This window comes from Acanthochromis polyacanthus, chromosome 2, assembly GCF_021347895.1.
Source record: "Acanthochromis polyacanthus isolate Apoly-LR-REF ecotype Palm Island chromosome 2, KAUST_Apoly_ChrSc, whole genome shotgun sequence".
NCBI classification, from domain to species: Eukaryota; Metazoa; Chordata; class Actinopteri; family Pomacentridae; genus Acanthochromis; species Acanthochromis polyacanthus.
In genome coordinates this window covers 37,484,024-37,499,954 of record NC_067114.1, presented here as the reverse complement: position 1 = coordinate 37,499,954, position 15,931 = coordinate 37,484,024, and the positions used below count along the sequence as shown (strand labels likewise).

The window sequence follows — 15,931 nt, the reverse complement described above, 5'->3', positions numbered from 1 at the left end:
AGGATTGTTTCCCCTCTGCATTCCTCACAGACCTGGCATTAGCAGAGCAAATAAACCATCAGCGTGCCACATTTCTGAGGGAGTTTCTTTTGCCCCCAGGAAGAAAATACCTAATCACTCATTTCCTTTCCTCAGCTGACAGTGAGGCCAGGCCGAGGAAGAGATCAGGGAGCTATAAAAGGGAAACAGGAAGAGGAAACTGATGGGGTGAGCACCAAATTAATTTAATCACCGAAAATGCTCCTTTTCTAGCGGCGTCTTGTTATTTAGGAATCAGGATATTCTGAAAAGCTCCACTGAGGTGTTAAAAAAGCATTTTCATATGAGGGTTTACAGGAAAGCCATCATCATAAAAGTAGTAAAGCTGACATGTCAGTCATTTCTCTGGTGTCATCTACCAAATCAAAATCAGCACAACTTTCATGTCAACATTTTACCACACTACTTCAATCAACTTTTTGGAACGAATGTTTAAAGCGCCCATATTCTCTACAATTACAGGTTTACAATTGCATTTTTGGGCACTTCTAGGTTATCTTTACATGTTTTAATGTTCAAAAACACATTATTTTTCTCTTACTGTACATTGGTTCAGCAGTTTACCTCAGCCCTCCTGTCTCTTTAAGGTCCCCCTCCTGAAATGCTAAATCTGTTCTGATTGATCAACTGGTCCGACCAAAGCCAAGTGACATTGGTGAGTAACTACAGATATTTGGATCTAAGTAGAGAAATGTATACCTAGCAGGAACTGCTGTAGTGTGGAACTGATGGCAGACAGGCAGTCAGCTGCCCATTCTTCATTTAAAGGCCAGACTTACTGCTAAGCAGGCAATATGCAAATGTGTTGCATAGTGATGTAGAAAAGCGTAAGTAAAAGCCTGAATTTTAAGCAAAGCATTTCAGGAAGGTAGGAAAAAGCATTTTCTACAGGACAGAATATCTCAGTTTGATGTGGACTGTTGGTTTGGTAAGTTCGCAGACCTTTCATGTGCAAAAAAACTGAAATTTATTACAAAAAACCCCAGAAAGCTAACATTGGCTCTTTAAATCTCTCACTCTTAGTAGAACATATGCCACCCTGCATTGTATTAACTGTACAACAGTTGAATGGAAGAAGAGACATTAGGCTTGTTTCCATTAGGCCTCTAAACCATAAAATCGTCCCTCAACAACAAATAAACAAAAAACAAAAAAATTTAAGTTGGCAAAAGACAGAAAGGATTGTCAGATGTTTAACTTTCAGACTGTCACTTCCAGCTCAGTGGAAAAAAGTGTGTATACAAGCTTCTACAACAAAGCCATTTATCGTGCTTTAGAAATATGTATTTCACAATACTTGTGAGCGTAAAGCAAGAGTAGGACATCATCATGCTGGCATGTTGGTGGTTTTAACTTCCCCCATTACTCCATATGTAAGGATGCTGCTGCCTAAACTACCCATTTTTAGATTTCTGAAAACACTTTAGCTGTAGAGTGCTGCTTCTACAAGATGAACTGTGTGGCTATTTTGATTATATTTGCCTGAAAGTTAAATTTTTCTCAATAAAAAAAAAAAAATGTAACGCTCATAGAAGTCTCTGAGGTGCATTTAACACCTCAATTAAATTTGTCAGTCTTTCTCTCACAATAAAATTGTGGCATTTCATGAAACCACTTTGATCTACATTCTAAAAATAAGCAAGCTGTACTGGAGTCAGGATAATTGTAGGCTGTGTTTACACATAGCAGACTGGATATAAGTCTGGAAATTAATAAAGTAGTAAAACGGCAACAGTGAACATTTTTTACAGTATTGGTAACACCCATTGGCCCAACAAAAAAAGTTGAACATGTTAATTTTAGATTTTTTCATAAAACAAAAAAACAAGGAACACGTTTTTTGTCTTTTTCATGATTTATGAAGTAATATAATTTTTGTGAGCTCTCTCTACTTATAGCCATGGCTGTACTGTTTCTATAAAGGTGTAGGATTTTATATTACAGTGAAAAATAAGCCTGCAGTCGACAGAAATATGACAGGAGCAGAAAACAACCAAAAACTGCTCGGAGTTCAAATGGTCAACTGCTTTAAACAAACTTGGCTGCGTATAGTTGACAGAAGGTGGCGCTGTAGGCTACATTTAACATGGCTGTGATAAACAGAGTAGAAGCTAAAAAAACAAAAGCAGTTGTCTGAAAGCTACGATTAAAAAAAAACTTGAACAAGAAAGAAAGAGAACTTTGTCCATTTATGAAAGAATAATCTTCAGTCTTCAGGAATTGTTTTCAATCTGGTAAGCTGTAATTCTTCTTTTATGCCAGCTAGTATCGGTTCTGTTTTATGCTGGAGTCTCAGCATAAACACTTAATCAAATCAATTCATGATAGTTGCATTTTTATCCACTTTATCTTCATTACATAAACAAAAATTGGAATAATTTGTTTGATTTCTTTTACCAAGAATTAAACAAATGCGGGCACTATTGGAACTTGAGAAATTCACACAAATCTCAAGATTACGAGTTCCTGAATGGACTGAATAAAAAGTAACACCACCTGCAGTGTTACCAAGAAAACCAGTGGTATTGTAGTTCCACAGAAACTAAATTTCCACCCGTAGCTTGCTCTTATGTTTTCAAACAGAACCGGGTTTTAAAAAGCATGAACGCAGGCAAGGAGCTGAAAAGAATGCAAGCCTGGAAGCTGAACCTAAGAGGCCTGCAGTCATTTCAGGTGTCAGACAGGGTCAGTTATCTGTACTCCTGATGTAACAAGGCTATGTAATGTGGAGTAAATGTAGTGCAACAAGCTTTGAGAGGCAGCACCAGCAGGCACAGATCAACAGAGCTCTGAGACTCTTCCAGATCTGTGGCCAGTAACAAACCCCAGTGATTCACACAGAGACAGGGTCTTTATGCAGTATTGAGCATCAGCGCTGCTCACAGGTGCAGAAGGGGTGTGTGGGCTGTAGCTTCTAAACCAAAACAACAATGTTTTGTTCTGCCAGTATTAGACACAAAGGAGGTTCCGCTCACCAGGTGAGAGGTGTGTCCCTTTACAATCTTTGTTTCGATACTCACATTCATGGATGTAGAATATTGACATAAGAACAAGATCTGTCTGAGCATCCAGACTATCACTGGCTGTTTTGTTCTTATATTACTTTCCCACAGAGCTCAACAAAACTGCCCCGTGAAGCTCATTATAACCCACTTTAGAGCTGACTGAAAAATAAAGCTAGAAAAGTGATGCTTTTCATGCCCAGTTTATAAGGTAGGTCTGTAGTCTGCAGGTCGACTGGTTGGTTGATATGCTCTCATTCCACCAGACTGTCACTGGTCAGACAATATCCAGTTTTACTTTCATAAGGAGAAAAACAGCACATCAGCAGCTTTCTAGGATTAATCCATTATTTTTGGTGGCAAGAGGAACAGACTACCTGTGAACACCCCCATGTTTTCACAGCTTTGAACTATCAAACCCAAAATATTCTCAGAGCAAAGTTGTGTGTTTATGTTAGTAAGCTTCATGTGTGTCTCTGATGGCAAAAGGATCAGAAGGGAGATGAAGTGGCAGACTGCACCCACCCGAGGAGGGAACAAAGAGAGCTGAGGGGGAGATCTGCAGGTACCTGGAAGCATGGTGCATAGTTATAGGCTTGAGGGGGAGGGCTGAAGCCAGTTGCACCATATGGCATATGGTAAGTTACTGTCTGCTGGGAGAGGGAGCTCTGGATGATGTAGGGGTCATAGCAATATTGCTACAGGCAGGGGGTAGTTGCATATACAAACAGTTACAAGCTGTCATACATGCAAATATTAGGTGTTAATGCACAAAATCAACATGGAACACTGACATTTTTACAGTTGTATACACTAAAGTCAAATGCCAACTTAAAACATATCAGAAGAAACTATGTGTAATGTAATCACAGAAACAAATACTGGCGTTTCATGAGGGATAACTAAATTAGCAATTTCAATATTAAAAATTCTACTCAGCCTTTGATACTGACAAAGAAACACAGGAAAATAAAGGAAGCGTTACCAAGGTCATGACACCCATACGATCCAGTTCTCTGTTGGGGCTACGGGGAATTCGTCGGGGGGTCGAGTGGCCAGACCCGGGTGGAGAGCTGCCCAGTGAGGACCCGGCACACAGTGACGGGGGGATGGAGCTCATGGAGCGGAAACGTCCTCCCAGGCTGTCGCCGCTGCCCACCCGACCCTCAATCTCCTCTGCTCGGATCGCTGTGCTCTCCTTCTCTTCCTGGATCATTCTGCAGAGAAAAAAGGAAGTTTTTAATTAACAAACTGCTACCAGGACTTCTGTGGGCTTGTTGAAAGCAGTGGAGCTGGTGGTACCTAATTTCGTTGTTGATAGCATCCAGCTGCTCCTGCAGCATTAAGGCAAGAGTCTGTGCGTCAGCCTGGCCAGCAGGGGACAGCAGGTCCACCGAGCTGAAAATGGTCTCTCGGTCTTCCTCCAGGTCTGAAGCGTCCATGTCGCTCTCAAAGGCCTGGGCCACATTTGCTAGCACATTAGCCTGCTGCATACGCTCCCACTCCTGCTCATTCAAAGTCTGCACCTGGATTTATATAAACAGATAAAGAAGTGAATTGATGAAGAAGAAAAAGACAGCAGAGAAAGCCGATATTGAAGGCGGGAAAACGATATTGCAATGAGAATATAACAAAAGACAGAGAAAGCAGGCAGTAGACATAGGAGAGAATAAGAGGCGACAGATAAAAGGGTTAACTTTATTATTTGTCATTAATGCATCTCACAGACAGAAGTAGCTAACACTGTTATCTCTAGCACACTGACTTACATGTCGCTGATGTCCACAATGGAAGCAAACAGAAAGAAGTGGAGAAGACGAAAATCATCACAGAGAACTCAAACAAGCAAAGCAAGGAAAAAGCCACACTATACAAGTCACACAGGCTACGAAGCAGGCAACACAAAACCCACATAAAAAGAACAGGGAAATCTGTGAATCTCATAAGAGTCCTAGGTCTCCCTTTCTAATCTGAATGTCTAAATTACGGTGCCAGAGGTGACATGCAGATGTTCACACGAGTCGCAAGTGTGTAAATTAAATTAACAGTCTTTCAACGACTTGACGCTTTCTTTAACCTTCCAAACCCCAAAACCTTTCAGCAGCTTTGAACGGCTAGTATTCTTAGTAAAATGTAAAAAAAAAATACTCATAATAATAATAATGAATATTCCATTTATCAGAGCCAGTAACTCTAATGAAAAAAATCTGATTTTATATTTTCAGACAGTTGTTGAACCACTTATCTGTGATGTATGGTTCAATCCAGGAAATTGATTAAATCTATGCTAAAAAATCAAGGTATTTCATACAAAAACTTCATTCTGCATGCCATTTGCAAAAAGTAAACCGTTTGAAACAGATCCTCTAAAAAGTTAGAAAAAATATGCACTAATCAGCACAACTGAGAAGCCACGACTGACTGAGACCAAGTCACATGACAACAAATTCATTTTGAGTTATCAGGTGAGCTGCAGACTGTGTTTACACAGAGCAGAGAGTAGATGACAAGAAAGGCTGAGAAAAATGTAATTATATAATGTGTGAGCTTTTTGAAAAACGCTACACAAAATGTATTATTATTAATAAAAAACCTACTACATCAATAAAATAAGTGCAGCCATGTCTCAAAATGTTAGAAAGCGGAGCAAGTTGTCAGAGTTTGTAGAGGTTCTAAAAATGTAAAGTGTTAAATGTGTATCACATGTGGAGCTCCCATTGTTTTAAATTATTAGTAACACGTGCAGACCTGGACAGATTCCATTTTTTCCAATTTCAGTTTTTTCTTTATTTTCATAATTAATGGCACTACAGCTGCTATGCTGCACAAAAGACATATTTGCGTTCTCTGTACTTTTAACCATAGTTGTGTCATTTTCATGGAGCTGTAGAACTTTACATTGCAGTGAAAACTGAGCCCACAGTGAGTTGAAATATGATGAGAGCAAAAAAACACGCAGACTGCGTAAAGCTCAAAGCTGCTTGGTGCATTCATTAAACAATATTTTAAAAATTTAATGTTTATTTAGCTCTGGTTTTATATAACGACTGTGTATTCAGTCAATAAACAAGTCAACAGAAGACAAGCTTACCTTGGATGGCTCGTCACGGAGCGCTGTCACTCGTCCCTTCTGAGGCCGCCTCAGTACGAGAGCGCTGCCGTAATGGTCGGAGTTACTGTCCATCATTGAGGAAGCCGACACTGGGTACCTGAAATCTGGGGTGCTGCCCAGCTGAGACCGCCTGCAAAAGCACAAACAAACCAGTCAGAAAACAAAAGAAGAGATGCCTAAAGTTGAAATAGTAAAGGCTGCCATATAACTAACTTACCCATGTAGTAAGGAGTTGCTTCTGCTCCTACCCTGCTCATTTTCTGCCCTCATTGTCTCAATTTGGATGAGAAGCTGCTCCTGTAAGAAAAGACATATACAGGTATCTTTGTTATGTGATGAAGAAACAAACTCTGAAGCAATAAAAGAAAAGCATATTTTATAACATTGCTGAAGTGCGTAAGATATCAAAAAATGCACAGAGAGCCATTAGTTTGTAATAGCATGAACAATTAACTATTGCAGCCAATGACACTGCTCTCTTTGAATGCACGTTATTTCTGAACATCAAAATCTAGTATTCCTCTTCAGAAACATCACTGAATGCCAATAGCCCGTCAGAGATGAATCGAGCCTGCAACTAACATTTATTTTTGTTGCTGATGAATCTGCATATCAGAAACTGCTTAGGATTCAGAGGGTTAAAGCGTGACGTCTTTCCCCTTTAAAATAAAACAGCATATTGATGTTTCTGTATATTGGCTTTTAATTGCCAAAAAATGCATCAGTAACACTACTGAGATGGAAAAAATATGAATGTCTTGCTTTGTCAACTCCAGGGGTGCTCTTAATATGTGTAGCTGGAAACACCAGTTCTACTAGTTAGTTTGGAATCCTGTGTGCAATCAGAACAGTTGGTAAAGAGCCAAATTCCACTTAAAATACAGATGCAAGCAAGACATCAGCTGAAAACTCTCGTTTACCTTCTCATGGTGAGACTCCTCAATCAGTTTCTTGGTGTGCTCCAGTTCTCTGATCAGGGCATTCTAAAGACAGACAGGAATAACACACTGGCAAACAGGCAGACAAACACTGACTGAACTATATACCGTGACATATGATGCTGTTGCTAACTGCTCATGTGATACGCAGACAGGAAAAGCAACGAATATATGTGCAATTATGAATACTGTGTCCTCAACTTGCCTGCTTGTTTGTATTCAACTACTCAGACACTTGTTTGTTGCAAAGATATTTGGTTTTCAGTTTGGTTTTAGGATTCAAATATTCTGTTTTTAATCCATCTCATCTCTCATCCCTAAGTTTGCTTCCAAAAACGGTGCAACTGATTTAAATATTTAAAATAAAACATAAGGAGCAATGTGGGAATATTTGAAGCATAATACAGTAGTTCAGTCTAACAATAACTTGTACATATAAAGAGAGAGACAATATATATCGTAGCGGAGCTCATTGTTATGGATGCAAAACTCATTAATGCAGGCAATGGCTTGAGGAAACGGGATTGTCCTCAAAACCCTCCAACATTTAATCTCTTTTCTCTGATGTACGCAACTTTCAACTCGTGAAACACCTGCCTTCTTAAGCTTTGATATTTACTGGAGATACTGGAGATCAAAAAAGGTATTCAGGACAGCCCTGCATCTCTGTTTCTCACACCGACTTTAGAATTTGTTGCTCAAAACTATTAATCACCTTATCCTCCAGAGCAGACATCCTCTCTTTGAGGTGAAGCTGGAGTCTCTCGTTGGACTCTGACAGGAGCTTATCCACAGTTTCAGACAGACGCTTGTTGTGCTCCTCATTCATCTTCTCTCGCTGTCGTGCCTATGAAACAACATTTCAGTACAATTCACGCGTTGAGACAGTGTCAACTGCAGCAAAACTGTGAAGAGCAGATTTTCGCATTCATACCCTGAGCAGTTCCTGGTGCTTCTCTTCCAGCTGGGCCTCCAGCTGCCTCAACCTCTCCTCAATATTGCCATGGCGTTCCTCGGCCTAAACGTGGGAGGCAACAATAAAACATTTTTTTAAAAAACATTTTTTTCTGTATAAAGGTATTTCTGTGGGTTGGTATATTCAATCTCTCACGGCTAAGAGCATCTCTAAAGCTAGGCCTTTAATCCTGGAGAAGGACCTAGCTAAGAAAAGGCCTGAGGAAACCTGGCCATATTTGAGGTTATGGGGACAAAGCTCGAGTCCTTCAAAAGGATGAAGTCACAGACAAACACACGATGTGAACTTCTAACTAAAAGCCAAAAATCATGCACTAACTGCAAAACAAGAAAGCAGCAAAGCAGTAGCATCCACAAACATTTATATCAAGCGCACACTACAGTAGTTTTAGATTTCTAACATATTTTGAAATCTAGTTGAATCATAAAGAGCTGATGAATAAATAAACTGATATTGTGATACTGATGTCACACAGTGACACTGAAGAAAAACATTTGTCACAAAAAAACTGAAGTAAGAAAAAACATGCTTCTGTTATAAATATTGATGTTGATGCAGAAAATGCAGTTATGTCAACTACTAACACTACTTCTAATACATTTCAAATATTTGTGATAATATTGAACTGGACCAGGTGAGACTGTGAGCAGTTCTACATGTTTCGGAGTGGATCTGTAAAACCAATATTACTAAATAATCTCAGCAGAACATCAGTTCAGACCAAGGTCACGGAGCAGATTTCTCCTACGATTGTCCAGAGGGTGAAACAGAGGTAAATCAACCCAAACTCCTGTAGTCTGAGCCTGCCATTAAACAAGAACAGCAGTTAATGCTTCGCTTGACATGGCTCTATCATGGAGGTGTCACAAAATATCTACCATCATACATATATATATATATATATATATATATATATATATATATATATATATATACATACAGACACACATATAAAAGAATCAGTATTTCACTAGCAATTAGGCATGCTGAAAATTTCCATCATTGTATATAGCTGATATTCCCTGTATATTGTCTATCATTTATGCCAAAGCCAAGAGGCTAGTAAACATATTTCTGTAACACAGCCTGTGCTAGTTTTGTAGTATCTCCAAGGGCAGGGTCTCCACCAGGCTTTGAACAAACCAGATGGCACTTCCTGTTTGTGTTAGATACTAAAAAGTAGAGTTTGTGTGTTTGAGGAGTGGTACCAGCATGAAGCACAGCTCACCAGCACATAAAGCACAAATACACAGACGTATAGACACAGACAGATGAAGGCCTTTTTCCTAAATATTAATGGCAATTTGCTATTGAGTCTGATACTGCACTTAACCAGGACTTCTTTTTTAATCTTGAATTTTTCAAGCTTCTGGGATACAGAATTGTTTCTTTGTTACTTGTGTGGATGAAAACACAGCTTTCTATTGGCCTGGTTAAGTTCAGCAGAAGGGCAAAACTGAATTTCCCAGCATCCACAACCAGGAGGACGGGTTTGTGCGTAAAGCTGTTCTACCTTCTTCAGAGTCTTAGTGCCTTTAGAGCCACACAGAACACACTATGGGTTTGACATGGAGGTGGCACAGGCAGCATGAAGACCACACCAAAAACAGCATGACAGAAACACAGAAAGAGGAGAGAACAATGAACACATTTAATCTGAGCTTCAGCACAATTAAATGTAGTGGCTGAAGGGAGGAAGTGCAGATTAAACAATGAGAATTTGAACAGGGAAACCAGCTGACAACATGTAGTGGAAGAATACACTGGTGATGGTGACACAGCGCTACAGGTGCCTCCATGAAAAACAGAGTGGAATGATGGCTGATATTTCCCCACGTTCCATCCCTGAGCTTCATAGAGACTATACTAAACATAACAAACAGTTCCTTTCATTTCTAAGCATGTCTGTTTTCTGCCATGTTCTATATGCCGACTGTGTGGCTAAAGCAATCCAGTGCACATAAAACTTGTTTGGGTTGCATGCTATACTTTGTGCACTTCCTTTTTTTTAAAATTTCATTTCAGTTAAAACACCACTACATGTCCATGTCCTGTGCAAGGCTAAATCCATATTGTTTACTTTACTTACTTCTATGCATGTGTGTGTGGTTTTTTTTGACTGAATAAAGCAATTCAAATAAATTAAATCTCACAATCTTTAAATCAAAAGATGATAAAAGTGACAAAGATTAAATATTAGGTGCATAATGTCTACCAGATCCAACACTAATAAGGTACTAAGTTGCCTGTCCAAGTTCAGCAGCAGCAAGTGTTGTCCAGGACAAAGACTCCCACTATAAATGGATAAAAACAGAAGCCAAATTTCTAAAAATAGGTCGCTGTGGATATTTGGAGTAACATAAACAATGGTTTCCTTGGCAGTTTCTGCAGGGAGTTCCTGGCTGTTGCAATGTAAAGGAAGTAATCTAATAATCTGGGGTACATTGTGTGCACTGGTGAGTCTGTTTAGTTTGGATCACAGATAGAAGAAATGCGATTTTTAGTCAGTGTATTGATTAGGAAATGCTAATTCTAGAATATGAAAAGGTAGGATTAGTGGGTCATAGGGCAGTGGACAGGTGCTAATACCTTTGTGAGGGCAGCGACTCTCTGGGCGAGCTCAGCTTCCACCTCAGGCAGAGTCTCTGCTTTGCGGATCGTCTGCTGCAATTTCTGCTCAGCCAGTTCCAGCTTCTCCTGTAGTTGTCGGTTTCTGTCCTCAGTCTACAGCAAACAAACCAAACAGTCATTAGCAAACATTTTAAAGACGCATCTGTCCTACATCCTGACCTCAGTTTTTGATTTTAGCTTCACAAGGTGTCGAGAGTGGCAGGAAATACGACTGTAGGCCGGAGACAGAGAGAGGGCGAGACAAAGGGAGACAGGGTGCAAGCATGAGTCAGGGTGGGGTGGGCAGGAAGTGAAGAAGAGAGCATTCAAAATGACACAAAGACTGACGAAACCCAAAAGAAAAGAGAAGACAGACATCTCCATCTCCAGTGAGTACATGTAAAGAAACAAGCCAGTGTCTTCAAGGCTTCCTATTCAGGGCCTGCTGCGCTGGTCAGTTTGTGAATATAACAAGAATTCATTAGTAGGAGTCTGAAAACTGCCAAAGAGAACTGCAGGCGATTCCTGCTGGCAGACAGCTCTGAGACTCAAACCCCAAAACCAACACATGCTTCGAAGTCAGATTAGAGGCCGCAAATTACAGACAAACCGGTGAAGGCTTCACTGACTCACACACCTAATTGGTAACCACACAGCAGGTGATTTTTGAAGGTTTGGGCCAAAGACGAGGGTTTTCCTAGTTCAGAATGAGCTTTTGATGGATGACTACACACAACACTAAGCATAATAGGTCTGATTACAGCAAAAACAATGATTTGTAGAACTATATTGAACAGAAATCTTCGCCTTTTCTTGCTATTTTGGTCTATTTGATATGTAAAACTGTCTATTATGCTCAGCAAATGAAAACCATATAACAAAATTGGTTTGAAAAATGAATAGCATTTTTTTATTCCCAATTTTTATCATTTCCCTTTTGGCTTTGCTAAAACCTCACAGGGGATGCCAAAAATTCCTCAGTGCAGGAAAAACTGTATAATCGAGCAGGATCCCTCAATGACATACTGCTATTAACGCTCTAAACTCCAAAATCTGCTGCTGGGTTTTAAAGTTTCTTACATGTCTCTTGAAAAAAATCACCCAAAATAAACGTTTAAAGTATATAGATTCAGAAGAAAAAAATAATCTGAGTTCCTTAGTGCAATTGTGAAGTAATTAGTGACTGAGCTGCAACCAACAGTCGTGAGATAAACTCAGACTTTTTACTTGCACTGACCTGAACTGTAGGCAGTGCTCACACAAAGCAGATAGATGACAAATTAAATAAAACTGTAAGCAATATAATAGCTGTAGTATGGAGGGGCACTGTTTTATTGTAGTATTCTGGACAGAAATATTCAACTCTTCCTGTTTTATCTGATTTTTTTTTAATGTCAATTATACTTAAATAAGGAAACTGCAATTAACAAAACTAGTCACAAAAAATATTTTCTAAAATTTTATTATATAGGCGCAAGCTAAAATTCATATACAGGAAAAATCCTGACTAGTATGGAACTTACTTGTCTGAAGAGGGAGTCCTTATTGGCCACTTCATTCTCCAGCTTGTCATTGAGGTCGTGGACGGAGGTAGCCTCCCGCTGAGCTGCCAGGTAGCGCTTCTCTAAGGTGGTGATCCTCTCCTCCATATCTTCCTTCTGAGCCATTGACTGCACATAAACATTTGTATCAGTGTCCTCCCATCACTGTTTGCCTCTGACCCTTGAGTCCTGTCTTCTGACTTGGCACAGAAATTAGTACACTGGAAAATTTTGCTCCATTGGCAGAATGCAACTCAAATAGATAAGAGGTAATGCTGTTAAAATTAGGCTGTTTTCCACTGCAGGAACTTGTGGGTCGCTTTAGGGCAGCACAAATTTTTGTGCATGTTTCATCTGCAGAAAACGCCATTGAAGAGTACAGTTTTAAGGGGAGAATGAAGCACCTACTCCAGGGTAGGTACTTTGAACTAGCCCTGAAAAAACTGCTGTGTGGGTCTCGACACTGGTCGGTTGGTTTCACTCTGAGAAGATGACAAGCACTCTGTCCTCATACAATCATAACAGAAAAATACCCATATAGGCTAATGTAAAAGACAACTGTTGTTCTATCTTCTACGTGCTCATAAAACTAGAGCTTTGTCCAGAAATGATCATTTCTTCTTGTTTTGGTGCAATCACAGTCAACGCTGTTGGACCTTGCACTACAATGGACACAGAAATCCTGAAAGGGCCAATAAGATGGCCAGTTACAGTAAACATTCCCGCCTCCTCAAACCTGCCCCAAGTTCCTGCAGCAGAGAGCTGCCTTGCATGCATTTAAGCACTGTTCATGTTGACACTAATGACAATGCCCTGGCTAAAATCTTTATATCTGGTCATGGTTACAGAAAAAGCACTGTAAAGGAAATACATTTTTAAAAATTTCATCTAAAATGTTTACAAGCATGTGCTATAAGCCATCTTCAGCAACACTCATAACTAATATTTGAAAACACAAAACATCTGATACTTTTACCCGTTCATTCACACTCCTCTGATATTCTACAACCATAGATTAGTTCTAAAACAGAACTAAAGCACTCGTCTGGGTGGAGATTGTTTTCAAATTAGTGTGGATGGAGCCTTAGTATTGCAAACAGATGCTGCTGTCTCTACCTCTCTGAGGTCTCTCTGTAGCCGTGTGTTCATGTCTTCGGACTTAATGAGGTCTTTTCGGGCTGTGTCCAGGTCCTCCTCCAGCTCATTGATGCGTGACACCATGGCAGCCATGCGTTCCTTCATCTGGCCCAAATCCGCAGACTGACGGTCCACTACCTCCTGGAGTTCGCCAACTTTACCAAACCCAGGCCCACACTCTTCCTCTTGACTAAGGGAACCATCCGACGACCGCTGTGGAGGCATTCATATAAGTATTTTTGCAAGTGCACAAAAGATATACAGAAATAATTTCCATTCATTACAGCATTACAACCACTCAGCAAACTTATTATGCGCACAAGAATAATGGTAGCGTTTGACATTAGTCACGTTTTCAACATCTTGGTCTCGGGAAGAACTGCATTTTTCCTTTGTATTGTCTCAGTCTCAGACAAAGAGGATATTACTTTCAAGATCAATTCATACAAACGTAAAACTATCACTAAGCTGCCTGTGCGTTGTCAGATGTATATTCTAACATTACTGTTTTGACTGGACATAAAACTTCCTCCTCCAAATGAAAACAAAACTCTGACCCATTTCAAACTTTTGTTACTAATTGTTCCTCCTCACACACACTTCAGGAACGTAAATGCAGGAGACGCTGTGGCTGACGTCTGTTATACAAAGTGTTCATCTGCAAAATAACCCCAAAAATTAAAAAAACAAAACACACGTGACCTGATATCCTGCATTTTTTTAACCAATTAACATTCTTCAGTCTTTTGTCTGTGCTTGCATGTACATGACACAGTACAACACATTTTAATCATTCCATGTCAGAAGAGCCATGTTTGTTTTCCTAACTGGTATAAAACAGAAAGTAAAATGGTAAGATGAATGAATATGCAATGATGTAAAAATTATGACTTGATTTTAAGTCTTAAAGTATCTGCTATAAATATTTATGGGGAAAAAACTGCTGAGAGAATAATTCTAATAGAATGCATCTCACTTCTGCACTTGATGAATATTCACATTACATATTACAAACAGACAAATTTCAGCACAAACATCCAGAATTAATGAAATTACTTCAGATTTCATTTTATTACAGGCAACAGATGCTGAGCATTTGTTGCTGTGGCCTTGTTGCCCGCTTGGTTTTCACAAACATGCCATTTAACATATGCTGCTGAGTAACCTCACCTTGCCATTAGTGCTTGGTGTGTTTTCAGAGTTGTGGTTGACCTCGCTGGTTCCATCTGCTAGCCCTCTCTTCTGGCTGCTCTGCTCCCTGAGGTAAGCCAGCTGGAGAAAACACCAGTTTGTAAGCAGCCTGTTGAGTCATTCATTCTAAACAATTATCAGGTTAACCACCAAACCAAGAGCGCAAACCTACTTTTACCTCCTTTTATCTTTTATGATGGTATTTTTTCCTCATTGCACTAAGAACTGTGTGTGTGGCTTAGAGACACAAAGAAGCATAGCTAGCAGCTCAAAATAGCCCGAGCAGCCAGAGTCTTGAGTTCAACCCGCAACTATTCGGGTTAGAGATTCACATGAATACATTCAATGTCAAATGGCCAACATGTAAGAAAACAACTGCAAAAAGCTGCCTCGCCTAAGGAGATAAACTTCTTAATATAACGAGAGAGACGCAAGTGGCTGATTTTGTGTGTGCTGGTGTGCATGCATGTGTGTCTAGTCCCAGGCTAACTCCTAGGAACAAGAGATGACTGTAGCATGAAGCATGGAGGAAATCTAGGACACCTCCCTGACATCATCTGGGCCCTTTAGTCAATCTTAATCCCATTCAACACACACAGGACTCAAGAGTCTTCATCTCTTTGCATGCATGTGCACACAAGAGCCGTGATTGTGAATCTGTTTTTCTTGGATTAATATGCAAATAGAAAGATTTTGAAAGGATGTCATTTTAAATCAACATTCTCTCTCCATTCAGTTTGTGTCAGCACAGATAAATGGAAGGAGCACATTATACAGATATTATTGCATTTACTACTGTAGTGTTCAGGTCAACTGGTCTCTTGGTGTTTTGGTGAATCGGCTCAAAATACATCTAAGATTAAAAACTAGCCTAACATCACATCATAACAGTATTACAATGTATTGTGGACAATTTACTAAAATGTTTGTATACAACAGGTGGGCTGGTCAATTGGTTAGTCGATTTGCTTTAATCCAGTCAAATTCTCATTGGTCAGACAATCTCTGGTGTTACTTTCATAAGCAGAACCATGTTCCATCAACAGCCGTTTGGGACTAATCAACCATTTCAGGCAGCGGGAGTAACAGGCGACATGTGAACACTCCCATATTTTCACAACTTCAAACTGGCCCAACCTAATGAAGACAACTACATTTCACTTCTTCATCGTTTACTGATCATTTAATCGGCTCCAAACTAACTGACATCAAGTTAAAACAGTCAACAATGTGGCTACATTTTGGTCAAACAGATGACCAAAAGTCATACGTGAACTTTGCAAAGAGCAGGTTATATTTATTATAGATCAACAACCAACATGACAGGTCATCTAAAAGCAACAGCTAACTTGTCTGAGTTATGTTCATCAGTTAGATGTTCATTA

The 15,931-nt window shown here is 39.7% G+C and overlaps 1 protein-coding gene across 9 annotated transcripts in view; it reads right to left on the bottom strand.

Annotated features, from left to right (window-relative positions):
- The window catches only part of ppfia1 (PTPRF interacting protein alpha 1), a 55,290-nt gene that overhangs the window by 18,676 nt on the left and 20,683 nt on the right, over positions 1-15,931 (bottom strand). For all 9 annotated transcript variants that reach the window (XM_051937633.1, XM_051937617.1, XM_051937631.1 and 6 more), the window contains exons 6-16: positions 14,526-14,627; positions 13,335-13,568; positions 12,201-12,347; positions 10,657-10,791; positions 8,026-8,109; positions 7,807-7,938; positions 7,074-7,136; positions 6,371-6,450; positions 6,133-6,283; positions 4,344-4,567; positions 4,027-4,258 (exon numbers count right to left, since the gene is read on the bottom strand). In XM_051937633.1, the coding sequence (XP_051793593.1) occupies positions 4,027-4,258; positions 4,344-4,567; positions 6,133-6,283; positions 6,371-6,450; positions 7,074-7,136; positions 7,807-7,938; positions 8,026-8,109; positions 10,657-10,791; positions 12,201-12,347; positions 13,335-13,568; positions 14,526-14,627 (1,584 nt within the window). The remainder of the gene's footprint in view (positions 1-4,026; positions 4,259-4,343; positions 4,568-6,132; positions 6,284-6,370; positions 6,451-7,073; positions 7,137-7,806; positions 7,939-8,025; positions 8,110-10,656; positions 10,792-12,200; positions 12,348-13,334; positions 13,569-14,525; positions 14,628-15,931) is intronic.